Source organism: Centroberyx gerrardi, chromosome 21, assembly GCF_048128805.1.
Source record: "Centroberyx gerrardi isolate f3 chromosome 21, fCenGer3.hap1.cur.20231027, whole genome shotgun sequence".
In the NCBI taxonomy this organism is placed as follows: domain Eukaryota; kingdom Metazoa; phylum Chordata; class Actinopteri; order Beryciformes; family Berycidae; genus Centroberyx; species Centroberyx gerrardi.
This window is the reverse complement of record NC_136017.1, coordinates 16,443,430-16,455,556: the sequence shown is the minus strand read 5'-3', so window position 1 is coordinate 16,455,556 and position 12,127 is coordinate 16,443,430. Positions and strand designations below refer to the sequence as shown.

At 43.8% G+C, this 12,127-nt stretch overlaps 2 protein-coding genes across 7 annotated transcripts in view; one reads left to right on the top strand and one right to left on the bottom strand.

Moving 5' to 3' along the window:
• Positions 1-12,127, top strand: part of LOC139913931 (ankyrin repeat domain-containing protein SOWAHC-like) — a 469,713-nt gene that overhangs the window by 347,737 nt on the left and 109,849 nt on the right. The window lies entirely within an intron of this gene.
• nlgn4xa (neuroligin 4 X-linked a) overlaps positions 1-12,127 on the bottom strand; it is a 55,593-nt gene that overhangs the window by 41,830 nt on the left and 1,636 nt on the right. Inside the window, exons 2-3 of one of the 6 annotated variants that reach the window (XM_071902102.2) lie at positions 4,797-4,841; positions 2,024-2,029 (exon numbers count right to left, since the gene is read on the bottom strand). The exons of 1 other annotated variant lie outside the window; for it this stretch is intronic. In XM_071902102.2, the coding sequence (XP_071758203.1) occupies positions 2,024-2,029; positions 4,797-4,841 (51 nt within the window). Of the gene's footprint in view, positions 1-962; positions 997-1,262; positions 1,295-2,023; positions 2,030-4,781; positions 4,842-6,035; positions 6,047-10,470; positions 10,516-12,127 lie in introns of all 6 variants that reach the window. 4 more of the 6 variants (XM_071902104.2, XM_071902106.2, XM_071902107.2 and 1 more) reach the window with 4 other exon arrangements.

The window sequence follows — 12,127 nt, the reverse complement described above, 5'->3', positions numbered from 1 at the left end:
GGACTCAAAAACAGGCAGTCTGACTCAGAATCGATGCTGCTGGACGTATTTTTCCACTCGTTTTTACTCCTTTCAACCCCGGAAAGAAAAAGAAAAAAAAAGGCCTCCGAAAGTATCATATCGTTGTCCTCGCACGGCCCGTCCGGCATCTCTCAGATCTCCTGCACTACAGTAGCTTCGGCTGCCTGGAATGAACAGCTGAACGAACCCATTATCCACAGCCCAGCCGACCGGGCTCCTTGGAAGTCTCTCAAATGTCATTCAGGATGAGAGCATCCGCTGAGAAAAATACCGACTTGAGAAGGGAGCCGGCCAGCTTGTGTACTGTTGCTGTTGTTGTTGTGTGCCGAGATTCAAAGCCGCGGTGCTGCGCCTATGCACAGGAGCGTGTGAATGTTATTCAGAATCACGCAATCAGGCATTTCAAACAGCGTCTGCCGCTCATTCTACCGAGGCATGGGCGCACTGGCAAGGGAGCGGCGGGGAAAAACCAGCTACACAGCTCCAGTCTGTCCTGTGTAATTTGTTTTAAGTGGAGGCCTGCTCTGCACACACTGATTATTGGTTTGCCTTGCATTTGCCTTTGGCTGTGGCAAGATGTGCAATGCAACGGCGGGCAAACGGAAGGCTGGCTCTTTCCGCACCTCCTCGGCAGGCTTGGCAGAAAGCAGCTCAGCTGGGCCAGGCAGGGAGGGAGGCAGGCGGGCTGCACTAGCGCTAGGCGAGGGGAGTGTATCATTCTCCTCCTCCGCAAAAGAAAACAGTGAGAAAAGAAGGAGTAGAAAGCAACCCACAGTGACAGGTTATTAATCTCCGCTGTGCTCTGAGTGGGTGCCTAGCGCTCGCTAATGTGTCTGCATCTATTTCGCGACTCCTCACCTGCAACCGAGCTGGCACTGTAAACAGCAAGCTGGTGCGGCAAGGGACAGGCCCGAGGAGGAGCCGAGGGTCAACGTCGCAACCCTGGACAGATCCTCTCGGTTTAAATACAACCCGCTAATTACAGAGGCAGCAATGTGATTGTGTCAATAAGTTCCCGTTGATCGTTTGGTTCCTCATTAGGAGCAGGGCCCGGTGGAACGTCGTGGGCGGTGGAAACAACCTTGAAGTGGCGACAACTCCAGATGCACATAAAACAGAGCGCGGCCATAAAGTTGTCAGGGTCTCAAACTGATACCCATCCGCTGGCCGCTGCGGGGCCCCAGACGTTCTGAGACAAAACTATCCGGCTGGCTCTCCATCAAACAAACAGGCAAATCGACTCGTTGCTAACCCATCTCTTTTTGGTGTAGCGCTGCAGTCGTTGGGAGTTGGAAATGGGGCGGGGGGGGGGGAGTGGTGGGTCACTCAGGGCGCTTTGATCCAACAGAAAAGATCCCCTGCAGATTTAGAGGCATGTTTTATGGCGAGGCAAGAAGAGGGTGGTCTCGGGGCACAGTGTCCCCATCCTGTCAGCGTGGAGTGCACTTAAAACTAAAGAAATCAAACTGCTTCAAGTGCTCTTCTCTCTCTCTCTCTCTCTCTCTCTCTCTTTCCCTTTCTCTCTCTCTCTCTCTTGGGCCTCTGGAGCTGCCTGGGTGACTCTGCAGTGAGTTTGTCCCGGACATTCATCACTGCCACCCCGGCTGGGGGATAATATATTCCTCTACTGGCTGCGCAGCGTTGCGCACATTACTCATCTTTATATGGGTGGGGGTGGGTGGGGTGGTGGGGGGGCGGCGGTGTGTGTGTGTGTGTGTGTGGGGGGGGGGTTGGTTAGCGAGTGCGTTTGAAGGGGGTCCGTCTGAATTTTCCATTGCTTTCAGCATTTCCGACTGTCAGTGGGCCGAATGGAAATGGCAGCTAATGGAGGTGCAGGGCGCTGTAATGTGTGCCCCCACCCACCCCCCCCCCCGCCATCCGCCCACCTCCCCCCCGCCGCCATCAACACAACACAACCTCCCCCTTCCCCCCCCTTTCCCACAGACAGGAGTCTACTTCCTCTTCAATACAGTTCTCTGACATGCCAACTAGAGCCAGCCACTCTCTCCTGAGGCGCAAAAAGTCTTTACTTGGCCCACAGCCAAACACAAACCTGTCAGGAACAGCTAAATAACTGCTCTAAAACAGTATGTTCAGTATATTGTCAAACTATTCCGCCAAAAAAAAATAAAAAACCCTCTATGCAGCCCCTCTGCTTTGAACAAGCCATGATGTACTTAGCCACGGGTAGCCACGGTGTCTCTTTGCAAAAGAGAAAAGTAATTACAGGGAAATCTTAAAAAGCAATTCAAGTAATACCCTCAAAAAGTCCTTATTCTGGAGACGTAATTGAATAATTAAAATTGGGGGGGATGTTTGATTCAAATAGCGTTCTTCAGGCAAGCACTTGCCTGACAAAAGCTCATTTCATACTGAAAAAAAAAAAACTTGCACAAAAATTATTTTGGCCGGGAGAGCGCTTCGGAGCGAACAGCACATAAGGTTGGAGAAAGGTTGTCTGCAGTGCTGTGAGGTGGCTCTGCAGCAGGCACTGAGGTATAGGTGGAACCACAGGGGAGCCAGGGGAGTAATTCATTGCCACTGCAGATGTTCAAACAGTCAGAGTGCATCGATCGTGCACGCTCTCCTGAAAACATAGGCAAGCCTTGGTGGAGCCTGAAGACACGGTTTATCCAGGCATTTCACGAACGTACTACTGTATCTCTGGTATGCAAACCTTTTCTTCAAGTGTGAAAACCATTGGCCTTTTTGCTGGCATCCTATATGGTACCACAGGGTCCATAATCAAAAGCTGACACTCAGTTCTTTTGCTCATATATCTTTAAACACACTAAGAATGAGATAACAATGTCCCAAAATGGGTACTTGTGCTTGTAGGTGAGAGCGTACTCAAAGGCATAGGGTTTCCTCTTGTACCTCTAAAGCACATATTGGCTTTTCCCGCAACAGCTGTGGGCAGATGGTGTGTTTTTGTAATCTATTTTAACAACAGACTACCATCTCCAACTATCCGGCCCTGCTCATTTGAGGCAAACTATGCTACATCTGTTAGGAAGCAAATCCAATACGTGAAGGTGTTTCCTAACCGCCGTTGTGAAACCCCAGAGGAAATGTAACCATTTAGAATATCCGTTGTCACTACAGCACATAACTAAAACCAGTGTAATGGTTACAATAAATATTTCTCTGGAAATGAAATGGTTACAGTTTCCTTGAGAAAATAAGAGGTATCTTTTCATGTGGTCAACGTAGGGATCCTTCCCCTGTGGAGATAAAAGTTCAGGTTAGACATTGCTGTCTTTAAAGGTGCTACGTGTAGGACTTTTAAATGTCAACATATCATTGTCAAATTAATTGTGATGTCTTGGTATAATTACCATAGGCAAATGAGACCATGGTGGAGATGACTGGTCGCCTCTATCTTACACCAGCTAGTGCTAGTTTCTCAAAATTAAGACCACATTTCCCATAAACCCTGTTGTGTCCCTCATCCTCCTTCCTCCCCCTTGGCATCTTTGTCTTTACTGAAGAGGATAAACATGTTGGAAGTGATTTTTCCATCGGCTTTTCACTCCTTCCACATTAGCATTAGCTCTGTTTGCTCTGGAAGAACAGCGCCCTCTTCCTGTTTTGTGCTATAAAGCAATCCAGCAGATTTCCCGCCAAATCTGACCTGGATTGCACACAATGTAAAATGCAGAGTAGAGGCTGGTAGAGACTGCCAATCTTCTCAGTGATGGTCTTGTTTGTTTTTATATGTCTCATAATGTCTTATACTAATGTCTCAAAATGAATGTGGTAATGATGTATTGATGTTAAAATGCAACAGGCAGCACCTTTAAAAATCTCAGTTTGTTCAAAAAAGCAAAATTGACAGAATAGAAACAATTGTTTCCTCTACATCCATTTCATCAGCATCAAAGGTTGGAACCCGGTCTGCACTCAACATCGAAATACCTGGATAAAGCTAGCTCATGGAAAAGAATGTAAGGATTATGTAAAATATCACTAGTGGGGCATCCTTCAAAGCTGAACAACTGCCCACAATAACGTGATTCAGAAATGTCAGTGCTTTTTCTGGCACTTGCCTGTCTTTCCCCAAAAGACAAATGGTGCCCTTTTACTGAAACGACTCCTATGGCTTCCTCACCCCAAGTCCCTGCTATCCGCCATCCCCACGGATTACCCAACACAGTAAAAAAACACCACTTGGTTATTACCATGCACAAGAGCGAGGTGTTAATATTAGAAAAAAAGAAATATGTGGCAGTGATTTTCACAGAGCCACCAATGAACAAATTTCCACTGTCAAAACAACATGGGTTAGTGCTCATGCTTCACCGAGCAATGGAGGAAGAAAAAAAGGAAAATGTAGAAAGGGGGAGAGGGACATGATTTTTTGTAAAAATTTAATTCATCGGAGGAGGCGAAATCGCATGCAGAGTTTAATTCTAAATTACATTTGACTTGGCAAAAACAGGGCAGAAAAAGGAGCATTTCTGGTAAGTGGTGATTATTGGAACGTCCACCTCATTCCTATTTAGAGGTGCCCTTTCGCCTCAGACGGGACGCTCTGATTTGTGTCTAAATGATCTAGATCTCCAAAGAGGAAAGAGGTTGATCCAAAAATGAAGAGCTGAGAGGTGTGCATTGATATGCACTTCATCGGGGATAAAAAAGAGAGGGAGAGGTAGGAGGGGGTCAAAACAAATCAATTAAAAAAAGAGGTCAAATAGGTTCTCTGTCATGCACAAGTGTCAGGCTTTTTTGTCAAAAAGGGAAAAAAGACAGAAAAATACCTGCATCATCGCCACCATCATTACTGTTGAAATCTGCGCCTTGTCTGTTTGAGTTGGCCCCTAGTGTCAACAACAGGAGAAAAGTAGAGGGGATAAGGGGAAACAGATAAAAAAAAAAAAAGAAGAAAAAAAAAAAACAGCAGCTTTCACCCAAAAAAAGACTTAAAAATGCATTAAAAAACTTTGGGGCGCTGTGAGTGCAGGCTGAGAAAAACAAATGGAAACATATTCATTGTAAGCTGAATAGTACAACCAAGCTGTGGTATGATTAACTGTCTTTTGGTGCATCGACTAGCAAGGACTACGGCAGCAGTCTGGCGGGGACAAAACAGCAATTTGTGACCAAACAGTTCCATCAACTGAAACAAATCTCCCACACTAGTGTGATGCAAAGTCTAATTAACTCTACAGTAACTGTGCGGCATCAAAGGAAGCATATCAGTTCGGCATGAAGAGCTTATATTTCTCAGAAGACACGAGAAGCACTGAATTCACCATTTAGTTCCATTTTGATGATCGCCTAAAAAAACTTTTTTTTAAAGGACATAGGAGAAACAATGTAACTGTGGATGGTGAGTGCACTTTGTAACATAAACATCAATTCTGTTACACAAGTCTCATTGTATACCTTCACATTCAGGTCTCATAATTAAAATTAGGCGTCATAAGCATTGGGTTTACTCTTGGCTGGCCTGCTGCTGAGTCAGTACTTCATAGCTAATAGTTGATTGTGAGAGGCAGAGCTCAAACAATCAGAAAAAAAAGGGTGACCTGTTGGGCAACAGTCACAACCATTACAGTCAGAATTTAATCTTAAAATTATATTCATGGGTATTCCTGTACAACCCCTCTGGGGATTTATAATGAATACTCCAAAAGGGCTTTCAAACTCATGGTAAGTATGTTTTAGTAAATTTTATGAAGTGTAACTCAAAATTCCAAAAGTGCTCTCTGAGCCTTGGTGCTAGATAGTAGCATGTTTTAAAAAAATCAACATGTCTTCTTCAAATTAATTGTGATACCTTAGTATAATTACCGTAAACTAATGAGCTCATGGCAGAGACGATTGGTCGCCTCTATCTCACGCCAGTGGTATTGTTAGTGCAAGTGTTTCTCACATTTAAGACCACATTTCCCATAAACCATTGTCCGCCCCCCCCCCCCCGAAGGGAATCAACATGTTGGAAGTAATTTTTCCATTAGATTTACACTCCTTCTACTATCTGCTGTTGCCAGAAACTCTGAAAGCTTCACCTCTGTTTGCGCTGGAAGAACAGCGTCCTCTTCCTGGTTTGTGCCGTAAAGCGATCCATCAGATTTCCTGCCAAAACTGACCCAATGGCTCACAATGTAAAATGCAGTGTAGAGGCTGGCAGAGGCTAACAATCTTTTCAGCGATGGTCTTGTTTGTTTACGGTAATTATACTAATGTCTAAAAATGAATGTGATAATGATTTATTGATATGAAAATACCACACATAGCACCTTTAAATGACAAAAAAAAGACATGGGCTTATTACTATCAAAGCTACTTCACTGCACTGAATTGATTACAAATGTCTTGAAGCCCATTACCTATGTCGCTACTCATTGACATCTTTTACCATTCAAAATGTATCGTCTTCTCGTCTCATTGTGCTCCACTTCTACCTCCATGATGTGTGCTGTAGCATTCACTGATCAGTAAATAGTGGAGATTAGGTCTCCGCAGGCACATAATGCGGCAGGATAGTCAGGATGGTGGAATGTTTACACTATATAGTCGCTCAGTGAAGGACCTAAAGCTGTACAAACAAGGGGCAAGTGGCATGTCAGTTTAACTTGGCAAAGTGTGAACTTCCACATTTGCCCTAGCTGGTCACACACACACACACACACACACACACACACACACACACACAAACTGACATACACACACATAAATGCACACAGCATATATGCAAGCCTCCAAGCACTTAAATCAGAATGCATGGAAGAACAAGCACACAAACACACGTCTGCGCACCCTCAGCCTCACTAAATCAATATTTCACAATGGCCTTATAACATAAACCACGCTGGTTGGTTGGGGCCTTCAAAACACACAAAACGAAAACCTGTCCAGACTGTTTCCATGTTGATCTGTATCATTTACTGGCATTCAGCATCCTGTTTTTTTTTCCAAGGCTACCTTTGAGACAGTCTGACGGAAACCAAACACTGCATGTCACAAGATCGCAGACTCCAAATGTCATTTTCTGACTGTTGTTTTATCTCTTTGCCTTTGATGCGGCGGAGAGGAGACTGAGAGAAGGGTAGTTTACGACGTCTATTGCGTTTTCTCTCTCTTTGCCGTGCCGTGACCTGGCCTGGAGTCATTTCCTTCCGCCTCTCCGTGTGTATGACTGGCTGTCAGAAACACCCGGGTGAAATGCAGAATGGCAGCTCCTTGCATAACCACTCTGGGCTACTGAAAGGCCACTTAGTGCTCGAGAGAGGGCCAGAAGATCACAGCTCTAGCATTAGTGAAAACACTGCCTTGAAAAAAAGACAAAACTGGGAAAGGTAAAGTCTTAAGGGAGTCAGTCTCTCAAAATGTGGCAGCATGTTTGCTGTAGCCCTCAAAATATTCTCAAAAACACAATTCATTTTTATTTACTTGCATCTTGAGCCACATGAAGTGAAGCGACGAAGACGGAATCTGATGTGAAATGTAAATCTGTCTCCCGCACTTTTTTCTAATACAAGTCCAATAGCAGTAGCTCCCTCTAGTGGCAAGAACCGCACAGCCAGCCTAAAACATTTGCGCATGCCAGATACTCTACTTCGGGTGTTAAAGAGGCAGTTCCAATGTTCAGAAAGCCAGCAAAATGGCAGTAAACGACTGTTTTTATTTCAAAAGTAATGAAATGTAAGTTGACTAAGGGGGCGATCACACCAAGAAGCGTCGCTAGAAACTCGTCGCCACCAAAACCATTGTTTTCCTATGGTACGGCGCGCCTGGGGCGCGCTCTTCTCTTGCGACGCGCGTCGCGTTTTTCTGGCGGTTTTTAGGCGCGCATAAAAAAAGTTGCACACGCAACCCTGCTCCACAGGCGCACCAAGCTGTTTTGCCCGACGCAGTCTGCCGAGGCGTTTTTGACGCGGCTGCGCCTGTAGCGACGCTTCTCGGTGTGATCGCCCCCTTATGCTGGATTTGGTTTGAAAACTATGTTATGTTTAAAATAGATTAGCCTTGTCTACAGTCACCTAGCTAGCTAAATACCTGCTTTAACATACTAGCTTTCTATCAAGTCAAAGTATGTATGTAGGAGTCTTTTCAAATACTAGTCCAAATTCCGACTTTGGCACTATTTTTTCTCCCTGCCAATAGAAAGTGAAGGAAAGCAGGGGTTAGGACATGCACAGGAAATAGTTAAGAATTCTGCCTGATATTAGCCATTATTACTGTAGCTAGCTACAGGTAGCTTGGCTTCATACAGGTAACTGGCTCAGGTGAGGAGTAGCTGGCCAATAGCTAGAGGAGATGACATTGAAGTTTATATTCTGCTTGATATTTAGCTTGTTACAGATAGGCTTTATACAATTAGCTCGTTGATAATTATCCTATGGTATTATTTATTAAAATTTTAGGGATGCTCTTCGAAATTTCTCCAATGCTTTTCACTTTCTTACTGTCAATAGAAAGAGCAGGGAAACGGAGCAGGCAGCAGCAGGTGATTCTGCAGGTGAGGAGTCATTTCCTGGGATGGCTAAAGGAAAGAGCTAAACTGCTTTTTGCTATCTAGAGTTAGGCTTCATACAGTTAGCTGGTTTACAGTCCAGGCATTTATCACAATTATAGGGATACCCTTCTCAGTTTTTACTCTAGATTTCACCATTGCTTTGCAGTTACAGTTTTTTCTCCTGCACTGTTAATAGGAGAAGCAGGGAGCAGCCTGTTAGAACAGGCCTACATGTTATATTGAAGAGGCCTATGGTATCTTATTTGAATCTTGTTGCAGGATGAATTTAAAAATCAAATAGGACAGGGTCATTCCACATAGCTGGCCTTAAGCATATTTAAAACGGATAGATGTGAAAGGGTTAGATTTTGTTGTTAAATCCATTTTGAACATCTCAGAAACAGGAGACAGAGAATGATATGTTGATCAAACAAACCCAATAAATAGCTTTCTATGATAAAGCATTCTGACTTTGCATATTAGGATTTGTATATTTGATCCATATATCACTCATATTTTGAAGTTTGGTCTTGGTCTCGTGCTGGGTGCCAAATGCCAGAAGCCTTGGACGTGGCATTTCCATTTCTAAGACATTCAGAGTTGATTTTATAAACAAAATTGAACATTTGAGAGTCTATTTTTCGCATCTATCTATTTTGTATGTACTCAAGGAGGAGGCCATCGTATCAGACCCCGTCTTCAACCAGCCGCTTCATGGTATGTGGTCAAGATTTGCACCATTTGGTGTTAAGTCCAAAATCTCTATAGAAAATATGAATGGACATAAAAAGAAAATGCGGGCTGTGTTGAATAAATACCCATGAGATACATGATACCCTCATGTTTTTTCCAGGGCTTAAAATAAATCCACTAGCATCACCTTTGTGAATTTTGTTCTTTTAGTTACTTTTAATATTGATTTTTGCTAACGAAATGCTAATCATCAGGGAAAGTGGACTACAATAGCACTGATAAATTGCTGTAACACTGAGGTCAAGAGCGACTTCCTATACCTCTCATCCTGTGTCATACATTCAAATTATTAAGACTGATGCATTGAAAAGTTATTATGGTTGTTATTGATCAGTGTGGTTAGCTAATCACGTCAAAACGCTAGCTGACAGTTGTAGTCCTCCTTCCCGAAAGATTAGCATTTTACTAGCGACAATCGATATGAAAAGTAATGGGACGAACATTCACAAAGGTGATGTTAGTTGATCTATTTTATTCCATGGAACACAATGCAGTGTAGCTAGTAAGCCTTCATTTTTGGCGTTTCTTGCAAATCCCATTCATATTTTCCATAGGGATTTTGAACTACACACCAAATGGCAGAAATGCAAACTTAACAGTCTACAGAATTATGGGTTGCATTTGAACTCAAGATGCAAGTAAATAAAAATGAATTGCAGTGACATCTTCAGGCCATTTTTTCTCTTAATATTTACCTCAATTTATACACTTCATCTTCACTCTACCAAGTGCTGGACAGGGAATCTATTTGACGGTGACAGCCCGCAAGTTCCTGAGCTGCATTTTAATTTAAGGAACAGCTTGCTCAAACTTTGCAAAAAAACAAAAAAAGCAGCGCTAATGTCATTTGGTTTCCAAGTATCAAATAAATCAGGCTATTCATATTGCCTCTGGAAGGGCATGTGAAGGTAACAGGCGGCGTTACAGTGGGCTGGGTCTTACATTTCAGCAGAGTGTCGAGCAGTAAAACAGAACTAATGCGGGAGATGTCGACAATTAAAAAATGGAGACGAGGCGGCTGTGGTATTGTCTCCCTCACGGAGAAAACCCCCGAGGAAACATCTTCTCTCTGATTAATTCACAATACAGCTGCATGCCACCTCCCCAGTCAGTCTGCAGCTACTGCAGAGGCTGATAAAGCCAGCTTTACTGCCCTAACACCACACACACACACACACCAATTTCTCCCTCACTCTATTTCTACACGCACACACCACACTGCATCGACATACATGTCCTCTCTCTCGCTTTCTTTCTGTCGTCCTCCCTCTCTCTTTCTATTTTTTTTCCTCTCGTTCACACACACACACACACACCTAACACACTGCAGCTCTTTGTCTACAGACACACACACACACACCTCAAATGAAAAGAGCTTTTGGGCATTTCCTAACCTCCAGACAGCCAGCACCTTGTCTGCTTGGCCAAAGGATTCAGCGCAAAATTCAAAAGACTATGACAATGCAGCCATTTGAGCACACTCCGTGCAGGGCCATGGTGGCTTTCCTTCTTCGACTTAAAATCAGATGACAAAGAATAGATGTCGCTTAATCTGTCAACCCACTTGAGGTGCGGTAAAACTATAAATCCCTCCGTGATCCTCGGCTGGCAGGATATTTTGACATTACACCGGATTTCTGAAAAGGCCAACTCGGAGGATATAAAGATGATGGGCAGCGCAGGGAGCTCTAACTGGGATAGACATGTCACTCCCCACTGAGCTCAGGGTGTGGAGACAGATTATTATTACTCTTTTTTTCCCCATCTGTGTTCACGCTTTTGTTTTTCTATATCACAATAATAGGAAATAATGAAACTATGAAAAACAATGAAAAATGGAATGTAACAGCTTATCTGTATGTGTAAAGCACTGTTGAGTAGATTTACTAAGCTGGGCAAGCCTCGCATCTGTGTTGCATATCGTCGTCAGGGGGGAAAACCACGTGACTCCAATGTTGCTGATTTTCATGTTTGGACTTCAATTGAAGGATTACATGCTCCTCTACGGATTGAGAAAATTCTACTTCCCTTGGGTCTATGAAACCCTTTCAAAACCCCATTGGATAAACTGAAAAATGCATGGTCATCAAGCTAAAAACAAAGCTGTTTGTCTTAGTTCCTGAAAGGTTGATATTTTGGAGATACAAGGTTTTCACCGCAAACATTAAAAAGTAGAATTTAACAGGCAAATTTCAATTGGTGTTGCAGGAATCCTTTATGAATGTTTAGAAAGCGGACATCTGAAGAGCTCATTCAGCATATTGTATATCCTCATGATTTACTGGCTGCTATTTTGGCTGTAAAAGAAAAAATGCAGATTAAAACAGGCGAGAAAGCATAGCCTGCTGTACATTGTGTCCCTGGTTGAGAACAATAACTTTTGTTTGCCGGAGATATTGAAACATTTCAGAATAGCGGCCGTCTGTACATCCGACCCCGGGATTGCGAGATTATCCCTATCCTGCGCTCTTTAATCTACCATGTACTCAAGAGCTCAAACTAAATTTAGCATGGAGCTGTCAAAGATCTCAGCCAGGCGCACATTAACGTTGTTCACTATCCTTCCAGAGGCCATCTGCGCTGCCCCGCTTCCTAAAACAGCCCGGCGAGCGTGCTTACCCTGACCTCAAACCGCTTTAGGTTAAGTTGAACACGCTGTGCTTTTACCTAACACACTTTCTCTCTCCCCCCCCCCCCTGTACATGGCGGCTGTTGCAAGACCTGGATGGGTAAAGTGCTCAACTGGTATGAGTGTCACACCCACTCCAAGTCAGAAGTGCTCACTCAAATAGGGCAGTGTGGAAAACAAACCACAGTGGATGGGCCTTCAAACTGAGAGCAATAGAGAACCTTGCATTCTCAGGATTGTTTTTTTTAATCTGACATCAG